At 44.5% G+C, this 22,912-nt stretch overlaps 2 protein-coding genes across 9 annotated transcripts; both read left to right on the top strand.

Annotated features, from left to right (window-relative positions):
* The first annotated feature begins 57 nt into the window (after positions 1–57).
* Positions 58–4,290, top strand: fblim1 (filamin binding LIM protein 1). Of its 2 annotated transcripts, none has more exons than XM_057326393.1 (8): positions 58–188; positions 765–1,051; positions 1,119–1,204; positions 2,188–2,257; positions 2,340–2,509; positions 3,296–3,474; positions 3,573–3,693; positions 3,942–4,290. In XM_057326393.1, the coding sequence occupies exons 2-8, from the start codon at positions 769–771 to the stop codon at positions 4,053–4,055; spliced, it is 1,023 nt and encodes a 340-aa protein (XP_057182376.1). In that variant the 5' UTR covers positions 58–188; positions 765–768; the 3' UTR covers positions 4,056–4,290. The 2 variants fall into 2 exon arrangements, with proteins under 2 accessions (XP_057182376.1, XP_057182375.1); XM_057326392.1 differs by having other exon boundaries at positions 1,116–1,204.
* Positions 4,291–4,442: 152 nt separating this feature from the next.
* si:ch1073-335m2.2 (msx2-interacting protein) lies at positions 4,443–22,831 on the top strand. 7 transcript variants are annotated; one of them, XM_057326386.1, is made up of 15 exons: positions 4,443–4,655; positions 5,760–6,080; positions 8,095–8,577; positions 10,819–10,979; positions 11,139–11,339; positions 11,422–11,573; positions 11,747–11,872; positions 12,428–12,559; positions 12,704–12,817; positions 12,899–12,999; positions 14,192–21,182; positions 21,304–21,396; positions 21,512–21,706; positions 21,834–21,992; positions 22,089–22,831. In XM_057326386.1, exons 1-15 carry the CDS (start codon positions 4,573–4,575, stop codon positions 22,218–22,220), a joined length of 9,444 nt encoding a protein of 3,147 aa, XP_057182369.1. In that variant the 5' UTR covers positions 4,443–4,572; the 3' UTR covers positions 22,221–22,831. The 7 variants fall into 7 exon arrangements, with proteins under 7 accessions (XP_057182369.1, XP_057182372.1, XP_057182370.1 ...); XM_057326389.1 differs by having other exon boundaries at positions 8,092–8,577; positions 10,822–10,979; positions 12,446–12,559; XM_057326387.1 differs by having other exon boundaries at positions 8,092–8,577; positions 10,822–10,979.
* Positions 22,832–22,912: the final 81 nt, after the last annotated feature.

Genomic DNA, 22,912 nt, shown 5'->3' with positions numbered 1-22,912 from the left:
TGTTTCTGCACTTTATCAATCATTGCGTGTTGATCTGTAACTCAGCAGAGAGAGAGAGGGAGAGGGCGTGGTCTTGTGTAGATAGCGATCCTTACAGCTACAACTCTCAGTCTCTCTCTCTCTCTCTGTCTGTTTGAGCAGGAGAACTGGAGGAGGTCAGCGGTGTGATCTTCACGTCTGATCTTCAGGTATGTTTGTGATCCGGGAGGTCTCAGTTATTTATCTGCAGTATAACAGAAGTGTGTTAAAGAAGTTGTGTGTTAAACGTGTTTAACTAGTTGAAGCGTTTCTGGTTATTTGTCTTTTCATGAAAGTGAAGATCTGGAGCACAGGTCAAACATTCGTTACATCTCCAGAGTTTATTTCTCTTTATTGGCTTCGAGTTATATTGTGACATGATGACATCATCACTGGATTATCACAACTCTTTTTAAACATGATTTTACGTTTACTGTAGAGAAGTCAGTTTAAAACTGCGTCATTTACACACTCGTGAATTTATCTCAAGACATCAGACACGCCCTGTCAGATCTGTAGGTATGAGTGTGTTGTGTTTTGTGCACTTTGGTGTTTATTGTAGTTCTGACCTGTAGTTGTGCTGGAGTTGTTCTTCTATTCAACATTCACTTTCAGATGTCTCTGACACTGAGAAACACTCACAACACAGATCTCGTATTGTAGAGCTAGAATTACACAACAGAAATAAATCACCCCCCAGATAACCCTGTGTCAAACACTCATCAGTTTGTGTTTGTGTGTTTCAGCATTATGGCGTCCGCAGTGCCTCAGAAGCGGATGGTGTCATCTGTTTTCATCACGCTGGCATCTCCGTTCAGGGCGACCGTCACCCCGACGGTCCCCGTCCACAGCAGTCCCGTCAGAGACCCGCAGCCGGCCATCACACCGCTGCGCTCAACATCAGCATCCTCACAGGACGGATCCATCATGAGCCCGTTATACACCCGGTCCAGACTCCCCGCCACCCTAACCCAGAGCAAACCCACCGCTGCCCCCTACAGGCTGGACAGCACAGACAGACGCAGTGCAGATGGTAATAAAACACGAGCCAGATGTGTGTGTATATGACTTTATCAATAATACTTATAATCTGTTAGCAGTCATTATCAATGACCTGCCCCTCACTCCTCCCCCGGATGACCTCCATGAACCCTGTGACCCCTGGCAACCAGACGCCCCTGCAGAGGTGAGGTCTCCTGTTCATCTGAATCTGTTCAATGACATGCAGACATGTATCTATTGTATCTATGTCTCTAAGGGCAGTCGTGGCCTAACGGTTAGAGAGTGGGACTCGTGACCAGAAGGTTGCCAGTTGGATTCTCAGGGGTAACGACTGAGGTGCCCTTGAGCAAGGCATCTTACCCCTAATTGCTCCCCGGGCGCTGCAGTGATAGCTGCCCACTGCTCTGGGTGTATGTGTGTTCACCACTTGCTGTGCGTGTGTTCAATAGTCACTGGATGGGTTAAATGCAGAGGTCACATTTGGGCCACCAATATGGGTATGGGTCACCATATCTGACAAATAGGTCACTTTCACTTTACTTCACTTACATTTGAGTATGAACGTTTTTGGTGAATCATAATAATGGTAATCATCGACAGATTATATTCTTGCGTTCTTATGTTTCGTGAATGAGACTTTTTAAAATTCATGTTCCCTCATAATCTTCGGTTAAAATCTGTAAATGCACTTAACTTCTTAAGTTAGATGGCTTGGGCGGAGCATCTGTTAACTCCTCCCCTTCAACTGTCAGTCTGCTGCCAGTTTCATTTCAAAATCAACAGCTGTTTTTACTCATCCAATCAATTTGCAGTGAAAAACGCAAGCCACGCCCACTAATTTCCTCCTTTTCATTAGGAAATGTGTCAGAATACGGAAGTAAAAACGATCGCAACTCACGGGGACTTTAAACTCTTTCAAAACTGTCGTTTGCCACGACGAGACTCATAAAACCCCGCCCTTAAAACACACCAGCCAACCTGAGGTCACCAAACCTGTAATCGATTGACAGGCAGGATTGTGCCTCTGAGCATTCTGATTGGCTCACACATGCACGACGCTGCTCTCGTGTTTGATGTGCTGTCACAGAGACACACGTGACATGTGACCACACCTGAACTTCTTCATCTTGAGATATTTGAAGTGTTTTGTGTGATTTGTAATGACAGGCGTGTGCAGGCAGTAACCTGAAGCATCCTTCATCATCATCATCATCATCATGGGGATCGCAGGACAGCGGTGAGATCTCAGTGAGGAATCTCTGTGTCTCTCTCTCTGTTCTGTTTTTCAGTCTTCATCGTGAGTGTTTTGTGTGTTTCAGATGTGTGTGGATTCTGTCGTAAGCCGATGTTGTTGTCTGAACCCGCTATAGATGCTCTGAATCGCAGTTATCACGCCGCCTGCTTCCAGTGCCGGCAGTGTCACACGCCTCTCGCCGCCAAACTCTATTATAATAAATCTGGTATTCCACTGTGTGAGGACTGTTATCAGGTACCAGACCACTTGACATCACAACGTCACTCTAAATGAATGTACTGTAGATTGTTGAGGTCAAATAAATGTTTGAGTTGATATTGAGATCTTCAGTAATATTGAGGTTTGATTGCAGACGAGATCAATCTGAGCTCAGTTTGACACATTGTTGACATCTCTTCTCAAACCCTACTGACATTTGTCAGATTTCTGACTCGTCTTCTCAGGAGACGCAGAAGAGACTTCAGCTCTCCATTTAAAGAGATCTCATCTGTGATTTTTCTTTCCTATGAGGAGAAAAAAGAGAACGTTGTAAATCTATTATAAAGTCATTTCCTGCAGGATGATGTCATCACAGGAAGTGAAAGGGATTTACAAGAGACAAACAGGATGTGAAATGAAACTGAGGATAAAACCTCATTGGCAGTTTGAAAGCTGATTTCCTGTGTATGTTTGGAGCAACACGACTGTCTTCAGCGTGTGTGTGTGTTCATGTTTGTATATCCCGGTGGGGACCTAAACCTGAATACACACCAACACATGGGGACTCGTGTCACCGTGGGGACCAAAATTGAGGTCCTCATGGGCAAAAAAGCTAATAAATTGTACAGAACAATATTTTTAAAAAATCTAAAAATGCAAAAAGTGTTCTATGATCTTTAGGTTTAGGGATAGGGTTAGGGATAGGGGATAAAATATACAGTTTGTACAGTATAAAAACATTACGCCTATGGACTGTCCCCACGGAGATAATAAACCAGACGTGTGTGTGTGTGTGTGTGTGTGTGTGCGTGCCTGAGACAGGCCAGTTTGGAACCGTGCTGGGCATGTGGTGATGTCATTAAAGACCACGTGATTCGAGCTCTGGAACGAGCCTATCACCCACCCTGTTTTGTGTGCACGACGTGCAGACAGCCAATCGGAGAGCAGAGATTTGCACAGGGTGAAGTTGGGGAGGTTTACTGTCTGCAGGATTATTACAGGTACACAGGTGATCCATGAACTCCACCGTCTGATGAAAACTACTGACGTTTGTGATTGAGTGTAGAAGTAATGTGCACTGAATCTTTGTTATTTGTAGGAAATATTCGCCGCAGTGCAGCGCATGCGGACAGATGATAATCCCGCGTGTGGACGGAACAGACAGTTACACTGTGGAGTGTTTGGGTCACTCGTACCATGAGGACTGTTACCGCTGTCAGGTATCACTCCGTAGGGCACTTCAGAGCGATTACTCTCAAGTGTGCAGGTCATTTCATATCAATTTGATTTTAAAATGCGTTACCCGAGCGGATTCAATCCACAGCAGAATCGTGATCCAAAATCAAAAAGTACCTTGACAGTAAAGTGACCGTAGTACGCACACTAGATGAATGGCCTTGTGAATTGCATTACTCACTTGTGTCTGGAATGATCATTTGGTTCAGTTTATCATCTCTCTCTCTTTCAGGTGTGTAAAGTTCTTTTGTCTCCGGAGCCCAATGAGAACGGCTGTTACCCTCTGGAGGGTCAGATTCTCTGTAAACGCTGTCATTTCACCCTCATCTACAACGCACAGCATTAAAAGACTGATGGCGAATGACCACTATGCAACATTGGAATGATTATAAATACTTGTTTATTTTTATAACGTTTTCTAATTGTTTAACATAATCCACTGTATCAATGTATTCGACATATCAACTGTATCAATCTGATGTTTTTGCACTTACTGAACATGAACAAAACACGCCAAAGATATCTTTTTACTGGCTCCAAAATCCCATTGATGTTCAAAATAAACTAATATATGTGCACGAGTCGTATTTTTTTGTCACTTTTATACGTTCACATAAAACGCTTTTTATTTTCATTCATACTTTATGAGATCGTGACACTTGCGCGGATGTCGCATAATCACAAGGGCGCGCAGGGTTGCGTTGCTCGTCACCGGCGGTTCCTTCGCGCGCTCCCGATCGAGCACGCGCACAGCGGCCAGATCTTTTTCCTCACACGAGCTCGCGGTGGATTTCCCCCTCACGGTCAGAGATTAAACGACGCTAAAGCGCATATGTGCATGAACGGGACACGGACGACGCAGGATGGTTCGGGAAACCAGACACCTCTGGGTGGGAAATTTACCCGAACATGTTCGCGAGGAGAAGATCGTGGAGCATTTTAAACGGTAAGTTACACAAGAAGCGAAGCAGCGCGCGCTGTGACGCGGGCCTTGAGTCGCGCGCGCGCTCACACACACACACACACACACACACACACACACACACACACACACACACACACACACACAGAAGAAAATTGGCGACAAAAGACGGTTAAAACAAAATGAAAGTCCGTAATCAAAGCCAAACGCGGTTAAGTGAGTAAAAACAAGCCGCCGCGCAGTGAAACGATCTCGAATGAACCGTCAGCATATAAACGCGATCAAGTGAAGCAGTTAACGTTAGCCTACTGGCTCGCGCGAGACTACCTCATGTTTTGCTGTTTAATTCGTAAAGTCTGAAGTAATTTCCACAGAAAACGATCGCTTCGTTTTCTCCGCCCGTTTGCGTAATACGCAAACTCGCATAAAACGCTGTGTTGTATGTGAAAACTGCGAATGCGTCGCGTTGCGTGCGCGGTTAGCTCGCGGCTAACGGACGGGCTGAGCCGGTTCAACAACACGAGCCGTTAAAAGCTGCAGAAACACTCAGAAATATCAACAGGATGGTCGTAAAGATCCTCCGTGTCACACTATTCGATGTGAAAGTTGACTCGCCTCACTGGGATTGATGGGTTCACACAGGAAGACGAACTGAATTAATCACACGATAAAGCGCGTCGAGATCATGAACACACTAACTTAACTGTACGAAAAACTATACACTGATAATAAAATAATTAAATCAACAGAAAAGTCTAGAACAGAAATGATCTAAGAATAATTACTTCTTAAATTTGGAAATATTTATCAAAGTTTTAAATTTATACTAGTCGTAATATTTTTCATTTGTTACATATGTTCATAATATGGTGATGAATATAACCAGATACTGATTCATGATACCAAAAGGCAGAATAATAGCTAAGGTTTTACACAATATTACTTGCTAAAAAAATCTGTAAAATACAAAGCGGACAGCAAGTATCCTTGATAGAAACGGACACAACGCATCTGATAATCTGCCGATCTGAAAGACAAACTCAAAACATGTCCTTCATATCACTCGTACTGTGTTCATGTACGCACCTATAAAAGTGTAACACAGTGTTATTTCTCTTTGACTTTCAGATATGGCCGGGTGGAGAGCGTCAAGGTTTTGCGGAAGCGCGGTTCGGAGGGTGGTGTTGCAGCATTCGTGGATTTTGTGGACATCAAAAGTGCTCAAAAGGCCCATAATGCAGTCAACAAAATGGGGGACAGGGACCTCCGCACCGATTACAATGAACCGGGTTCAGTGCCCAGCGCCGTGCGGGGTCTGGAAGACAGCACCCCGTCTAGCAGCCACGGACGGGAGGTTGCGGGGTTCTCGAGGGGCTCTGTGGGGCCAGTGTACGGGCCCCCGGTGTCCCTCCACACCAGAGAGGGGCGCTATGAACGCAGACTAGACGGGTAAGTGGACACAGGCTCCCTCTGCACTACAGAGGGACGATGTGTCAGAGTTTGCCACTGTCAAACAGGTGTTGAGGTTGGGTTAAACACGTGAGAATGAACCGGTGACGTTACAGATCTCTAAAACCAGATTCATTCTCTGGCCTGACTTCGCAAAACGGAATTATTAATCTTGTCGTGTAAGAATGATTGGATTAGATTGGTGTGTTCAAAATATGGGATTACTGTGTGAGCCATAGCCCTCTTCTGAGTTGGATATTACCCCTGTGGAAAATATCCGGGTATTACAGTTTGGATATTACGATGACGGAGACGTAACGGGTGAGTTTTGGATATTAGGCGTTGGCCAAAGTTGCGGATATTACCCCTTGGATCACTCCTTTTTGGAAGTATGTGCCCAAAATGGATATAACGCAAGATTTTTAACAGGAAAGTAGTTACGTTCACATGTAACCAAACTTTTTTTTGTTGCTCTTTTTGTTTGCCTTGCACGATTATCACATCACCCATTCGGTAATTGTTCTAACTGTCTGTCATGGTCAGCTGTGGATGTGTATTGCTCTGCTGGATTTAAAACTCGAGACTCGTAAAGATTGCTGGATTTAGAACAGGATTAAGGTGAGGTTGCCGTTACTGGGTCCATGTGGAGTTAAGTGATTGTCAGGGCTTCATCATTTCCATCTGATTCACCGCCCATCACACTTAGAGAGGGACATAAACGTGAATCTCTATGGATTTTTATTGAAACCCTCGAAGACCAGAAGACATCTCCATCTGGATGGAGGAAGATTCCCACGGCCTTCATGTTGGATGTAATCACTTGTTTGGATGTATAGGTGTAGATCAAACGCGAGCCTTTTATTGGATTACGTGATCTCGTGTGGATGTACACACCAACACACCCATTTTATTGGGGTTCAGATGGACAATAGAAGTCACGGCATCTTCAAGATGATAGGAGAGGCGTTTCCTGAAGTCTGAATGCTGAGGAACTAATATGTGGAATACAGACTGGAATAACATGCTTGATTTTTTTGTCCGTTATTACGCTGATGAAATAATGATGAGTTTGGATTATTCCTGTCTTGACCAGTGGTGAAAAAGAAAGAACACGTTTTTCTGGACTGTCCATTCCAAGTAATGTACCTGAAGGGTTTCTGTCAGGAGTAAAGTGTTTTTTTTCCAAACCGTTCTTGAGTTTCTTTAGCACTCGTTGCGTCTTGAGCAAAGCGACTCTCTCTGTACCGGATGAAGATTTTTTTCATGATCGGAATTGGGACCTTATTTTCCCGGCGTCACTGTTTTTGGCTCACACAAAATTCCTCCTATATTGTATTTGGAATATGTAGGGTCAGTTACTGCTCTCAAAAGGTTGGTATTGCCCTGCCTAATGCATTTTTGTGCTTTCTCTATCTAACCCTAGACATGCTTTTCCCTGTTACTTCATCCCTGTTATTTACTAACTCTAGAGCCCGTAGGCCAAAGACATTAAGTTTCTAGCTTGTATTGTTTTACTCCTTCTGTCCCTCCGTATGTCTGTCTGATGAGTTTCTTCTGCTTCTGATACTGTTTTCCTCAGTGTGTCTGCTCTTTCATTTTCTCAAATTTCTCCCTCCTGGAGTCAGAGAGAGCAAGCATGGTTCATCAGATTATTCATGAATAGATGAATCAAAACTTTAAAACTGCTTTGTAATAATTGCATGATTCATCAAGAAGCGACCTGAAGCTCACGTTCAGCATAATGAAACCCCACAATAAACCCGTCCTCCAGAAATATCTTATCTTGTCCTCAATAAGTTGTGGCATCCCCAACCTGGCTCAGTAGATTTTTAAAAGCGTTTGAATATTTTTAGAATTAAAAAAAAAAAATGTTATGGGAGGCATGATGGTTTATATGCACGTGTCAAATGTATTCAATTCAATTCTAAGTTTGTATTTTTCTCTCTTGTTTGGTGTCTCTCTCTCTCTCTCTCTCTCTCTCTCTCTCTCTCTCTCTCTCTCTCTCTCTCAGCAGCTCTGACAGTCGGGAGCGAGCGTACGAACACAGTCCTTACGGACATCATGAACGTGGCGGCAGTTTCGACAGGCCGCGGCATTACAACACGGACTATTATCGGGACCGTTCTATGTTTGCCTCTGCAGTCAGTTCTAGCCCTGGCGCTAGTTCTATTAGCGGTGGCTTTGACACCCCGGAGTCTCACTTTGAGTCGCGAATTCGTGATCCATTTACGCTTTCCAGCTCTGCTCGCCGCGACCCTTACCGTGAAGACCGGGGCCGGCGTGCAGATCGGACGTACCATCACCGGCGGAGTCGATCCTCACACTCTTCCCAGTCTCGACACCTGTCGCCCCAGAGGAGCACGGGGCAGACCCCTAAAGCACCTCCCTCACCTAAAAGAACCCCTGTTTCACCTGGCCGAGGTCTGCGGTCACGTTCACGTAGTCAGTCTTCAAGCTCTGATTCTGTCAGCAGCACCAGCAGCACTGGAAGTGGAAGGTTAGAAACCTATTTATCTCTTTATTTCATGTGAGATTAGCTCTTTTTGAAACCATTCGGCATATATTCAGCACATTTAAAGCAACACTAGAGAACTTTTGCTTATGGTTCCCCCATGTGGTTAAGCGCAATTGTCTTTTATCAGTGTCGTAAATACTGTCGCCGTTTAAGCTTGCCCGTGAGCAGCGCAATACACGTGAATTTGTTGACTGAGCAGAAACCGCTGTCACTTCATAAACTGTGCATGTACTAACCCACCCTTTTGGCTCCCGCGGGGGTGTACTACTGGGCTATACTTATAGCTCAAACTAGATTCTGAGGAAGCAGGTGGTTGTTAGCTGTTAGCGAATAGCGTGCTAACGTTAGCTACATAGCACATTTGTAGTCACCCAAAACACAAAGCACGGATGTGAATGTGTTTAGTTACCAAACGAAAATAATTTTCTGTAGTTATATTTTTGGAAACACACCCACGACCAGGCATTGTGCTTTGTGTAATAGGTACAATCACTAACTCCCACTTAACTCTCTGTGGGAATAGTGCCTAGTAGTGTTGTCACGGTACCAAAATTTCAGTATTCGGTACCAATACCAGTAAAATTCCACGGTTCTCGGTACCAATTTTGGTACCAAAGCAAAACACCAGCACATGCTAATTGAAACACAATTTTATTAATGAAGCTCATTGTTAATATAAATTTATAAAAAGCAATGCCAAGTTAATTGTTGCTGAAACTGTTGTGTGCTCTCTGCTGATGCTGATGAACATCCTCCTCAGTCTGCTGCTGTATAAGACAAATAGAATAAACTTCAGTAAGTCAACTGACTGAACAAACATGCATATGCAATATTAAAACAAACCTCAGTTTTTTTACTGCATTTATACAAGATTACTTACATTAAGGTAATATTTGCAACAGATAGATTTTTCTTTAGTTTAAATTTGTCTTTTTAAACCTTAGTTATCTATCCAAGACATACACATTTCTAGTCAAACATATATTGTTTTCTAGCACATAGATTTTGGATGGGCCTATTTAAAATAGGTACTGTTTACCCATTATGTCCTCCCATTTATTTTGCCCCATTACAGTTATAAAAGCATTAAATGGTTAATAAGGACACTTGACTGGATTAGCATTGGCGCTAACAAATTAACACATTTATTTTAATGTTACCCTTAACTTAACATATGATGCAACATTCATAATGCAAACGCGAACAGAATTTGAAACTTACTGCTTGAACTTGTTCAAATAAATCTGGATGGTTCCTCCTTTCACCACAAAACTCTGTTTGTTTTCTTAGTAAAATGACTTTACTCTGAAGTATTTCTGCGCGCATCTCTTGTGGACGGACCCGCTCATCAAGTCTTATTGCGTCTATAAAAAGTTTCCGACTGACAACCTGTCAGACAGAGCATCAGTACCTGGTTGACCCGGTACGTCGGTGCTACCGGGTCTTATGAAAATTAGGTACCGCAAACTTTTTTATTTTTAGGTACCAACTTGGACCCGAAGTACTGGAACTTTTGACAACACTAGTGCCTAGCATAGTAACTATAGATACTGATAACATTAGTCTACGTGCATGAACTGAGGAATCAGCAACTTTTGACCATAAAACATTTATTGTGGTTTGGTAGTCATCGTTACGAGGCACGATCATGCTACGTAAGCTATTGAGACCCAGCAACATTTCATTATCTCTAGTCTACCTTACGGTTATAAATTGTGAACCAGTAACGTTAGTGCGTCAATAAACAACCGAGCACAGCCTTATAACTAATAAGTACAGGACAGTAAGAAAAACTGTACACATAAGGTTAGGTCTCCATCAGTTTTGCAACCCGTTGCCTCTTGCAGCTCGCGCCAGTCCGTCATATATTGATTCGTGTTCAGGCTCTTGTCTGATCACTTTCGCTCTTTTCTGCTTTGTTTTTTTTTTCTGGCTCTGCCATGGTGATGGTTTGAAGACTTGTGTCTTACTATAAAAAATCAACAATCCTTTGAAAGAAAAAGTGCATGGAGTGAAAAGAGATGAAGGGTTAAGTTGACCACATGGATTGAGTTTATTGATGTTGCTTCCATGCTGGAGAAAGTGACCAATAACAGGGCTGCACACAAAATGTTGGACACTGTGTTTTTATGGGTTAATTGAATGGCAGTTCAACAGATGTTAGCAGTGTGTGGCTAAATGACTGTAGATTGTGTTGAATGAAGTTTGTCTGTTCTGTGGCAGCAGTGATTCAAACAGCAGCTCCAGTGAAGGGTCTAGAGCGCGCTCCGTGCAGTCTGCGGCGACTCACGCACCTCCACCACCTCCTACACTTGCTTTAGACCCTGATGAGCCCCGGAGAAGCTTTGGTATCAGAGTCCAGAACCTTCCCACACGATCTACAGGTGAGCATGTTTGCGTTTAATCGCCCTGTGCACATCACATGATGGCGTCACGTTAACGTCACGCGCTGATTTCAGCTCACAAGTGTGAAGGGACAGTAGATGTTCTAGAGCGAGAAATAGCTCCATTGAGTGTGTAAAACGATGCTTTGTATCTCTCAGACACAAGCTTGAAAGACGGGCTTTTCCACGAGTTTAAAAAATATGGGAAAGTGACATCAGTGCAGATTCACGGCGCATCCGAGGAGCGCTACGGCTTAGTGTTCTTCAGACAGCAGGAGGACCAGGAGAAAGCTCTCGGCGTTTCTAAAGGAAAACTTTTCTTTGGGATGCAGATTGAGGTCACCGCCTGGAACGGCCCTGGTGAGGATTTTTTGTTGTTGTCTTGATGTCAAGTTTGCTGTGTCGAGATGACGCTACGTCCTGATCATTTCACCTCTAACAGAAACGGAAAGTGAAAATGAGTTTCGGCCCCTGGATGGACGCATTGATGAATTTCATCCAAAGGCCACCCGTACGTTGTTTATAGGAAATCTAGAGAAGACTACAAATTATCAGCAGTTACTTGATGTTTTCCAGCGTTTTGGAGAGATAGTGGTAAGATCATCAACTTTTTTTCTCTGTGCTTTTGGAGCAGTCTATAAGGACATTTAAATCCTATGTGAGAAAAAGAGCACTCACAGTCATTTTTAGACTTCACTGAGATTGTTTCAATACTTTATCCTACAGAATGTGCAAAAGTTTAGTGATGCGTTTCCTGTTGATTTCAGGACATTGATATCAAGAGGGTTAATGGTGTTCCCCAGTATGCATTTGTTCAGTACTCTGATATTGCAAGTGTTTGTAAAGCCATCAAGAAAATGGATGGAGAGTATCTCGGATCGAACAGACTGAAGGTATTTACTTCCTGTAGCTTCATGAAGGGAACTCCGCAAGGATCCGATCAGACAGAACGCGTTTTTTGCTGTTAGACGTGCCTCTTTTGAATTGTTTCCAGTTGGCAGGGAGCGTTTTGCGTGCTGCTTATGTGTGCCAGGTGCCTCGCCTTTTTGCCGCCTCGCCTTTTTTGGCGGAACGCTCTGAGCGCCTGAAGTTGAACAAAATTCAACTCTGAGCAGAAAATGCGCCTTTTTTCCATTGTCCAAACGAATGAATGGAGAGGCAGGGCTTCCGTTGTGGTGACAGAACTTTACAGTTGCTTAAAACGTACAGACTGCAATGATGGAGGAGACAGTACAGCTGTTTCAGTTGTTGCCTAGCAACATAAAAAAAGCTGCTCTTTTCAAAAAGCCAACCGAAGAAGCAGCACGGCGCAGCGCCTCACGTTTTCAAACATGAAAAAACGGGTTCTGTGTGATCGGCCACTTACACGTTCATGCACTATATTTCCAAGGCTTAATTTAACAGAAACTTCTATTTCAGTTTTATAAATGACGTGTTTTCACTCCCAGTGTCATGTCATGTTACAGCTTGGCTTCGGGAAGAGTATGCCAACAGCGTGCGTGTGGTTAGATGGATTAACCTCTAATATTACAGAACAGTACCTCACACGACACTTCTGTCGTTACGGACCTGTTGTCAAGGTAGAATAGCCAGGAAGCTCTTATTAAATTTATTTTTACTGTATTAATTTAGAAGGAAATTCAGTATTTGTGAAAAAAAATTGGCACTTCAATTTATATTTAACACTGTGTGGAGTTAGGCTAACTATATTCCTCCTTTCACAGGCTGTGTTTGATAGGTTAAAAGGAATGGCTCTTATTCTGTACAACAACGCAGATTTTGCTCAAGCGGCTGTCAGAGAAACCAAAGGATGGAAGATCGGAGGGAACAAAATTAAGGTACTGTTAGAAAAGATTGACAGAGATATAGCCATTTGTATTTTTTAAATTTGATGAATGCAATGTTTGTTTTCTGTCCAGGTGGATTTTGCCAGTCAGGAGAGTCAGATGGCTTTCTATCGTTCTATGCAGGCATCAGGACAGGACATCCGCGACTTCTATGAAATTTCATCAGAGAGGAGGCAAGTTCTTCATTTAGTGCAGACAGAACTGAGTGAAAACAGATATTCTATAAATAAAGGAATACTAACTGAAGAATCATGAATTACTCACCCTCATGTCATTCCATAACCGTAAGGTCTTCGTTCATCTTCAGAACACAAATTATTACAATTAACTCAACTTTATTTATATAGCGCTTTTTACAATTTTCATTGTTACAAAGCAGCTGTACATAAGACATATTGACTATAAGCAAACCAATTAAAGTTGTACCTGCAAAACAAGAAAAAGGTGAAAACAGAAGACAGACATACCCACATAAAAAACACTCCACACACACAATATGCACACGTACTAACACACACACACATGCACACACAATTAGTAAAAAAAAAAACTATTAATGAAATATATTTTTGATGAAGTCCAAGAGCTTTATGACTCCCTATAGACAGCAAAGCAACATACATTCAAAGCTCAGAAAGTTTGATATATCATTAAGTTTGTCTGCAGTGGTTCAACCTAAATGAAAATAAAACTTAACATGAGCATTCGTTTTTGTGAATTAATTTGAAATAATCCATCTCTGACTCAGGAAATCGACGGATAAATTAAGTTTCCTGCTCCACCGATTAGTTTTATTGTAGAATATCTGATTGTTCGTCCTTTCTTCCATTTTTTTACGCAACAGCAAACAGCGCATCTTCTGCCTACTACTGCTCACAAATTGCACTCATGCGGTGTATGTTCAATTGTCAATGAAGAGTGCTTAAATACACTTTAAAATGCAAAATTTTTCTGTAGATAACGCAGGCACGGATTCCGCTCTGTGCAGTCTGTATAGATGCGACATTATCTCAATTTTACACTGTATTATTTTGTTCTCCATGGAAAAACGTCAAGAATTTTTACATACGTCTACCTTTGACTAGACGTAAGATTTAGTCTCAGAAGTACGCTACACCTTGGTGGTGCAACAAGTACAAATTTGGTGTATGTCCAGCTGGTGCAACCGGCCCATGGACAATTTATGTCTTTACTAACTTTCTGCAGTTTGAGGGTAGATTACTTTGCTGTCTAATAGGGAGTCATAAAGCTCTCGGACTTCCTCAAAAATATTTTAAATTGTGTTATGAATATGAACAAGGGTCTTACGGTTGCGCAGATGTTCTTAAATGATCTAAGGCTAATTTTCCTCATTTTTTCTGGCAGAGATGACCGGAGAGCTTCATATCATGACTTCGCAGCAGAAAGGGCATATTATGAGAATGTGCGGACCCCTGGCATTTATACTGAAGACCCCCGACGAGACTACTCTGGTCGCAGCCGTGATCGCTATGCAGAGTTGGACCATTACCAAGGAGACCATTATGATCCCCGGTACCACGAGGACCCACGTGAATACAGAGATTATCGAGACCCTTTTGAGGATATCAGGAAGTACAGCTACATCCAGCGAGAACGAGAGCGGGAGCGGGAACGCTTTGAGGCAGATCGAAGCAGATGGAGCCCATCACATCCACGCCGCACCATAAGTCCCTCTGCTTCACCCTCACCATCTGATCGTGTGTCACGGGAAGCTGAAAGACGAGTGTACAGGCACTCTTCTGAAAGATCTGGAAGCTGCAGCTCTTTATCTCCACCACCACCACCACCATCTCAGTTTGACAAGACAGAAAAGTCCCCAGTAGATTTCAAAGGGGAAGAGCCGGAGCAGGAACTGGAGCAGACTGAGGCAGAGCGTGTGAGTGCGACTGAAAACAAGAAGCGTGGCAGACGCAAGGAAAAGTCTGACAGGGAGAAAGGGGAGAGAGCCAAACAAAGGAGAGGAAAAGTGCAATCGCCCAGCGCATCTCATTCAGAAGCGGATAGAGAGGCTTGTCCAGAATTAAGTGGGAAAGTAAAAGTTTCAGATGTGGAGAGAGAAGAAAGACCAAAGCATAAAGGAGACAACGAGCTCTCCCCAGCTGACAATGTGACTCGCAGTGAATCGCAAAAGGGAGAACGACTTGATCAAGGGAAAAGTGAGTCATTGGATCGCGATGGCAAAGGAAAGGCAAAGAAACACTTCAAAGCTGAATCTGGTAGCGATGGCAAAGATTCCCTTTTCGATTCTAACAGACTTGAAGCAAGAAAGAGACGCTTTGGTGATCCCAGTGGGAAAGCTGTAAGGCAGAAAAAAGGACGCATGGATGAGGATCCAGGTTCTTCAGACTTTGGTCCTAACCCAGGGTTCACAAAAGAGACTGATGCTGATGTAAAAACAGAGAAAGAGGTTCAGAAAAGAGAACACTCCAAAGTCAAGATGACGTCTCATTATAGTCACAGGGTAGAGCTCGATAGCAGTCTGAGAGGAACGTCTCAGGGCCCATTGGTACGACCAGGTGAATCCTCCGAGGTGGAACCTATAGACTCCAAATCTCACCCTGGACAAAGTCTGTCTAGGCGGACTTCAACTGACGTAACCTCAGAAAAGGATCAAAAAGCAAGGGACGAGTATCTAGATAATATTGACTTGTCTCAGAGTTATCGCAAACAGATGGAGCAGAATAGGCGACTACGGCAACAGCTGCAGGAGCCTGATAAACCGGGAAAACCAGAAACTCTTCTGGGTTTAGATGCAGAAGACCTTGAACATCGTAGCCTGGTGCATGAAGTAGGTAAACCTCCGCAAGATGTTACTGATAATTCTTCCCCGATTAAGAGCAAGAAGCAAGAGGCATTTGAAATAGATATGAGTGCTAAGCGAGAACGGATTTACCGAACCTTCAGGCAAAAGAGCGAAGACTCAGAATGGAATAACACAAACTCTCCACGATTTCAGCATGCCCCTCAACAAAGAGAAGAAGATTATACGGACGCTCATAGTCAATTGACTGCTAAAGAGCCATCTAGACCTGATGATAATGTTCAGCCAGATCCAGAGCTTCCAGATAAACAGATGCATGCACCACAAATGTCAAAGATGAACACATCTCAACAAGATGAGCAGCAAAGACGCTGGGATAGTCGACTAAAGCAAGACTTGTTGCCAGACTTTTCAAGAAGCTCAGAGAAAAGACGTCTCAATCCGAAGTTCTTGGATTATGGACTTTGGCCTGATTTAGAACCTGGAGAAGTGCGCTCAGACTCTGAAGAGGATCGTGAAAATAAATCAAACTCTCCTTCGCCCTCGACCTCTGTATCCTTCACAGGAAGACATCGTACAGACAGACTGACAGAGTCGTCAAAGCTAACATTCTCTCTTGAGAGAAACAAGTTCCGCTCCTTCGCAGATGATCAAGCTATCACACCAGATACTAAAGCTTTGTTAGAACGTGCGAAGTCTTTGTCTTCATCAAGAGAAGATAACTGGTCTTTTCTCGATTGCGACTCGCATTTTGCCAGTTTAAGAAGCCGAAAGGACACAGAAAAAGTAGAGGCAGCACCACGGCCGACACCCTCATGGTATTTGAAGAAAAAGAAGATTCGAAGCGAGTCTGATGACAAATTGGATGAGAGAAAAGTAGATCCAAAGCCAGAAGAACAAGAGCGGCGAGAGCTGTTTGCATCACGCTTTCTTCACAGTTCTATTTTTGAGCAAGATTCAAGACGCCTCCAGCATCTGGAAAGAAAGCACGAGGAGCCTGAACAACATGGTGTTGGATGTTTGTATTCTCAGCAAGGCTCTGCTGAAGGGCAGCCAGAGCCGGAACCAGTTGTGCTTTTTCACAGCCGCTTTTTAGAGCTTACCAGGTTGCAGCAACGGAAGACTAAAGAACAATGCCATCAAGTTTCCAAGCAAGGCGAAAGCACAGATGAGATTAAATTAGATAAAATAGAAGAGGAAGAACAAGAAGCACAGCAGCCGAATGCCACTGAAGCTAATCTTATCCATCAAACGGAGGTCAAATCGATTAGCCCTGTTCATGCACCAGAGACTAGTTCAGTTCAGGCCCCTCTAACATCTCCACACGTTGTAGCGCCTAAAGAATCTTTGCCAGCAGTAGAAATGGAAAATGCTGATGTTGCATCCCATAGTTTGCCTGAGCCTACTGTGAAAGAGGAAGCTCAAGAGCCTGAAGAGCCCTCAGCTCAGCCACCACACCCTTTGATTGAGCAAAATATTGAGTCAAATTCCTCAGATTGCCAAGAGGCGAAAACTTCAGTTGATGAGATGAAATCGTCACCGAAGACTAATGAAGTGGAGCGTGTTCATGAAGAAGTCACAGAACAGCTCACAAATGATGATGCACAACCAAAAGTTGAGCTGTCATTGAAATCACCTGAACCACCTAACTCCCCCCCCCTACAAGTCCCTGCTGAAGAACCTGAAACAGAACTTGTGCAGTCTGTTGTAGAAGCTGAACCTAACAGTGCAGATGAACAGAAAGGTACTGAACATTGTGCTGTTGAAGAAGCCGTTTCACCCCCTCCAAAGTCAAGAACTAAAAAGGCTAAAACCTCACCCACTGTACCAGCAGCAGCTGCCATTCTGCCTGCTACTCCAGACAAACAAACCACCCGCAAAAGTGAGCGTATTGACAAAGAAAAACTGAAACGCTCATCTTCTCCCAGAGGTGAGGCATCCAAGGCAATGCCTGATTCAAAGTCACTCAACAAATCTCCAGTGCACAGCTTGGATCTGGAGCAAGGTACAGAGCAAACAGCACTGCCAGTTAGGGCAAGGCGTAGGAATGTGCGTTCTGTCTATGCCACACCAATTGAAGATGAATCTGTTCCTCAACCTGTAAAAGATGCAGAATCTCCTCGTGTTGCACGGAAACGTGGCACAGACAAAGATGCTGGATCAGATGCAGCGGAGAGCCTTGTTGCCCCAACAACTTCCAAACGGGGTCGTCCCCCCAAGAATCGGCGGCATGCAGAGGATGCGCTGGTGGGAAAAGTAGAACGGTCAAAATCAACTGAGACCAAGGAATTGGATAGCACTGATGAGGCAGTTTCCAAAGTGGGTAAAGGCAAACATTCACCCCATACACAGAAGGGACTAAGTCCAGTGAATATGTCACTGGCATCTGGATTGGAAAAAATGTCAGAAAGCTCTAAACTCATTACTGAAGAAAGTTCGCTTTTTCTTAAAAACCTCAGAATCCAGCTTGATGTGACCGAGGTAAAGGCAATGCTTCAAACCAGTGAGGATGAACCAGGAAGAAATGATGATTCTGTCAAAAAGAGTTCACCTGGTGTTTCCTCCAAAGATCAGTTACAAGAAACTACATTTGGAAGTGATGTGATAGACGAGGATGTTAAAAATGAAAATGTGGTATTGCCAGTTCTGTCGAAAACTACTGAGCCGCAAGGACCTTTACTGTCTCGAGAGCTGGAGCTGGAGCAAGCTGTTGAGAATATTGCCAAGCTGACAGAAGATTCTTCTCCTCTTCCGTTTAAAAGTAGCCCCACGAAGGCACAACGTCCAGTAGGTGAACTTGCTGAAGAACCACAGCGTGACTTAGAAGAAAAGCCTGCCAATCCATCCAGTGAGACAGAGCTCGCCGCTGCTATTGATTCCATTACATCAGAGGCCAGCAGTTTACCACCGGAACAAATCATTAGCTCTGGTGTAGATTCAGATCCTGACGTCCGGACTCCTGGGCCTAATTCAAAAGTTGCTGACCCCCGTGTCAACACAGCTGCTGTTCAGGAGGAGACCACCGCAACTACTCCCAAAAAGGGCTGCAAGGGCAGAGCTAAAGCCTCAAAGAGAGCCAAAGGTCAGAAGGCAGCAGGAAGCAAAAAGGAACCCATCAAAGATACAGTTTTGGATGCTGAGAGCACCTCTGGGAAGTCACCTGAGGTCATACCTGCAGAACTTCCAACATTAACAGAGAGATCACCAACGAGCACTACTGTTGTCATTACTTCCTCTTCCAAGTCAAGTGCGAGTTTAACAGCTTCTAATTCAGAGCCCGAGGTGCCTCAAAAAACAGAGCCTGATATTCCAAAATCCTCTCTAGCCATCAGCAGAAGCCCGTCTTCATCCAGAAATCAGCCTTATTCATATGACAGCTCGTCACCTTCATTATCTCCAACAAGAATCTGTCTCGGCAAAAACTTGTCACCACATCCAAGTAGGCTGTCTGTGTCCCCAACAGACCGTTGTATTCCACAAAAAGAAGCAGCGGTCCTCTCTCCTCCACTGACCTCTGTAGCACCTATGGAGAGCACAACATTACCCACAGACACGTCTGTTCACGATGCTGACCCAGGTGATGTGCGTAAAATCCTCCCCAAGCCCAGGGCTGTTCCATTGTCAGAAATTAGCACAACATCTGGGAACATTCATGCTCCTCCTGTGAGAGAAATTGAGATAACACCAGATGTGATAACCAACAAGAGTGCTCCTCAAGATAACAGGCAAGCATCAGTTACTGCCCCACCTGTAGTCAGACAGCCTGCTTCTATCCCATCTCCAGAAACGAAGCAGATCTTCAGTGAGAAGTCAGTCATTTCAGTTATCGCTTCCACTCCCACCTCTGTAATCAGTAGAGTTTGCAATCCTTCAGACTCTGAAGAGAAGCTAAATGCTTCAATAGGAAATCCCTTTCTGGACAAACAACCTCCGAAACAGATTTACCAGCCGAGCTTAGCAGAAAGCAGCGCTTATCATGGTCCGGCAGTTGGAGAGGAAGGTGGAAATGCCGGTCGTTATATTGTTGAGAGTACGTCTCTGAGTACAGGCTCTAGTGCAGGACTTCGAGTTCAGACGTCAGAAGGAGTGGTGGTGTTGAGTCATTCTGGCCAAAAAATGGAGGGCCCGCAGCGTATAAGTGCCAAAATTAGTCAGATCCCACCAGCTAGTGCTGTTGATATAGAGTCACAGCAACTGGGATCCATGCCACAGATCAAGCCGGACCTCTACAGTGCCTCCCAGCCACCGGCTTCCAAATCCCTTCCCTCTGATCATGGCCATTCTATAAAACCACAGCTGAACCTTTCTATCAAGCAAGAATCTGCACTGGACAAACTAGAATCCGCTTACACGCCTGTCCAAAGTGGGGTTGTTAAAAGATTGCAACAAACCGCTGGTCCATCGCAGGTCATGAGTTACCATCACGCAGAATACCCGATGGTGATGAAGCATCCCAAGAAAGGAGATGAGTCCCTGAACGTGGATGAGCGTGTGAAACCTGCCTGGGTCCCAACTATTAGCCCTGCTTTAAGCCCACATCTTCCCTCAGCTGCAGGTAATCATGTCGGGTTCATGTCTGGCACACCCACAGATCGAGCTCCGTCACTCATTCAGTCAAAACAAGAGCCGCGATCCCCACGCAAATCCGGACACCCTCATTCTCCGTTCACCAAGGTATCGTCCCCTATTGGCTCTTCATCTCCCAAAGGTGTGTCTATGGTCCTTCCGTCTGGATTGCCCTCTCTGCCTCAGTATGTACATCATTCGGAGCAGTCCGTTATCATGCCTCCACACAACGCTCACGGCAGCATCGGCAGAATGTCGCCACACTGCGTCGGCCCGATAGGACACCTTACTCAAGGCGAGGTACGAGTGAACACGCCTCCTCTCTCTATGATGAACTATGGGATTCACTCTGAGAGCCTCAGTTCCTCTTGGCCTCCTGGCCAGCAGCGTCCCACTTCCCCTCAGGCCGTGGCGAACAGAGAAATGGTGCTCAAGGTTAACCCAGCGAATGCAAGGAGCCTTGACGGAGGGGAGGACGATGCCAGACGTTTCCATCCCGCTCTCGGGAGACCGCCTGCCACACAGCTGAAAGCAGAATCCATACCAGCCGAATACCGCGGAACCCTTCACAGCGGCCTTCCACTCGATCGGTTTAACATTGCTCCAAGAGACATGCGCGTGCTCATGCACCACCAGCAGAGCGATCGTCCAGCTGCAGAATTACACCAGGGACACATGCCCGCTGAGAACCTACCAGCTTCTTCAACTCCCACCAGCATGGCAGCATCTCTTTCTCCCCGGCCGCAGATGTTAACAAAGGGAGTGTCTGAGAAGGACGCAGCAAAAATATCCGAACTGAAGAGGGCGCCGTCACCGTCTGCTAAAGAAGGAATGGTGGCCATCCGTGGCGCGATGCCTCCCATAGCCTCTCCTCAGAGAGTCCAGCTGATGGCAGTAGGAGGCGGGGCATCTTTTACTGAATATTCCCCTGTGTATACGAACCTACGGCCTGCCCATTCTCAATTCCCTGACGGTTCTTCACTGGGAATCAGCGTCCCACCATCACAGGTGAGTTTTATTTTCAGACGTGTGTGTGTGTGTGTGTGTGTGTGTGTGTGTGTGTGTGTGTGTGTGTGTTCAGTGCTGTGCATGTGTACTTTATACATTTATGCTCGTATTTTTTTTTAAGGGTGTTCAAGAGCCGGAGTCAAACCAGTCACAGGCTGAAGCTAAAGTAGAGCCAGGTGGACATCAGCCTGTGAACATGGTGCAGCTTCTAACTGTAAGTCTGAAATGTAAACATATGTGAGTGACATTGTCTCACAGCTTGAAGATTTGTTTTATTGGAGAATGGTAGAAAACTGCTGAAACCTTCCTGTTTGTGTTGTGTTGTGCAGAAGTACCCCATCGTGTGGCAAGGCCTGTTGGCGCTGAAGAATGACACTGCAGCCGTTCAACTGCACTTTCTCTGTGGAAACAAAGCTCTCGGCCTGAGGTCTTTGCCTGTTCCAGAGAGTGGCGGGATTCTGCGGATTGTACAGAGGATGCGACTAGAGGCGCAGCAGTTAGAGGGAGTCACACGCAGAATGACTGTATGTAACCCGTGAAAGTGTGACACTTCGTGTGTCATGCAATCCTTGAACAATGTGAATTGTCAAACGGACGTGGATGATTGTATGTTTAAAGTATTAAATGAATGTGTGTTTTGTGTTGTGTCAGGGTGAAACTGATTTCTGCCTGCTGTTGGCGATGCCCTGTGGTCTCAATCAGGAAGACGTGTTGAACCAGACACAAGCACTCAAATCTGCCTTCATCAATTACCTGCAGGCCAAACTGGCGGCGGGCATCATCAACGTCCCCAATCCCGGCTCCAATCAGGTGTGTGCTTTTTCTGGCTTCATTCAGTCATTTTCAGGATGCGTTTTGTCCCGTCAACGAAATGTAATGGAAACGCTTGCTCTCCTCCTTTTGCAGCCTGCTTACGTGTTGCAGATATTTCCGCCGTGCAAGTTTTCTGAGGGTCACCTTTCACGGCTCGCGCCAGATCTACTCAGCCAAATCTCCAGCATCTCTCCACACCTCATGATTGTCATCACATCTGTGTGATTCACCTCGACGGCCACATGGATCTGAAACTTCTACATATTAAAGTCCCCTTGTGTCTCTGAGCCGCTAATGGGTTTGTCTGTCTACGACTTCATCATGTTTCTGCAGTGATTGTATTTATTGACAGATTTCTTTTTTGTTCACGGAAACGCTTCGGAAGTAAGAAGTCAGGATTGACGTTTTCTTCATTTGGTGATTTGAGTCTATTTTTTGAAGATGAATCAGAAGCTGTTGTAACAGACTCGTTTTTTTTAAATTCATCATGTGATCGCTGAACATTGGAGATGTCTCCGATCACTTCACGCTCCATGTACCCACCATCAAACACGTGCAGGATTATGGAGTTTCTGGATTGCCGGACTGTAAATATTTTAAATATTTAAAACCTTGGCAGGATGACCCCAGCCCAAACGAGTCGCCCTTTACTTTCAGCTGTGGTTCTAACAGTATCTCGGGATGAGAAAGACAATTGAAATGAGTCGTACAAAATCAAAACTGCATTTGCGATGTAAATACTTCAGACTTCTGGGGCTGGAAGCTCTTTGGTGGGTTTGTCGTGGGCACTTCAAATTTTCTTACTCAAATAAAAAAAGATCCATAAAACGTTCTTGTCATACTTTCTTTTGTGTTTATTCATCAATAACAGAATACACAGTCAAGGGGAACATTTTAAGAAACGCAACTGGTGCTTA

This window comes from Triplophysa rosa, linkage group LG25 (assembly GCF_024868665.1).
Source record: "Triplophysa rosa linkage group LG25, Trosa_1v2, whole genome shotgun sequence".
NCBI lineage: Eukaryota > Metazoa > Chordata > Actinopteri > Cypriniformes > Nemacheilidae > Triplophysa > Triplophysa rosa.
The sequence above is the reverse complement of the archived record's forward strand: the minus strand, read 5'-3'. Positions and strand labels throughout refer to the sequence as shown.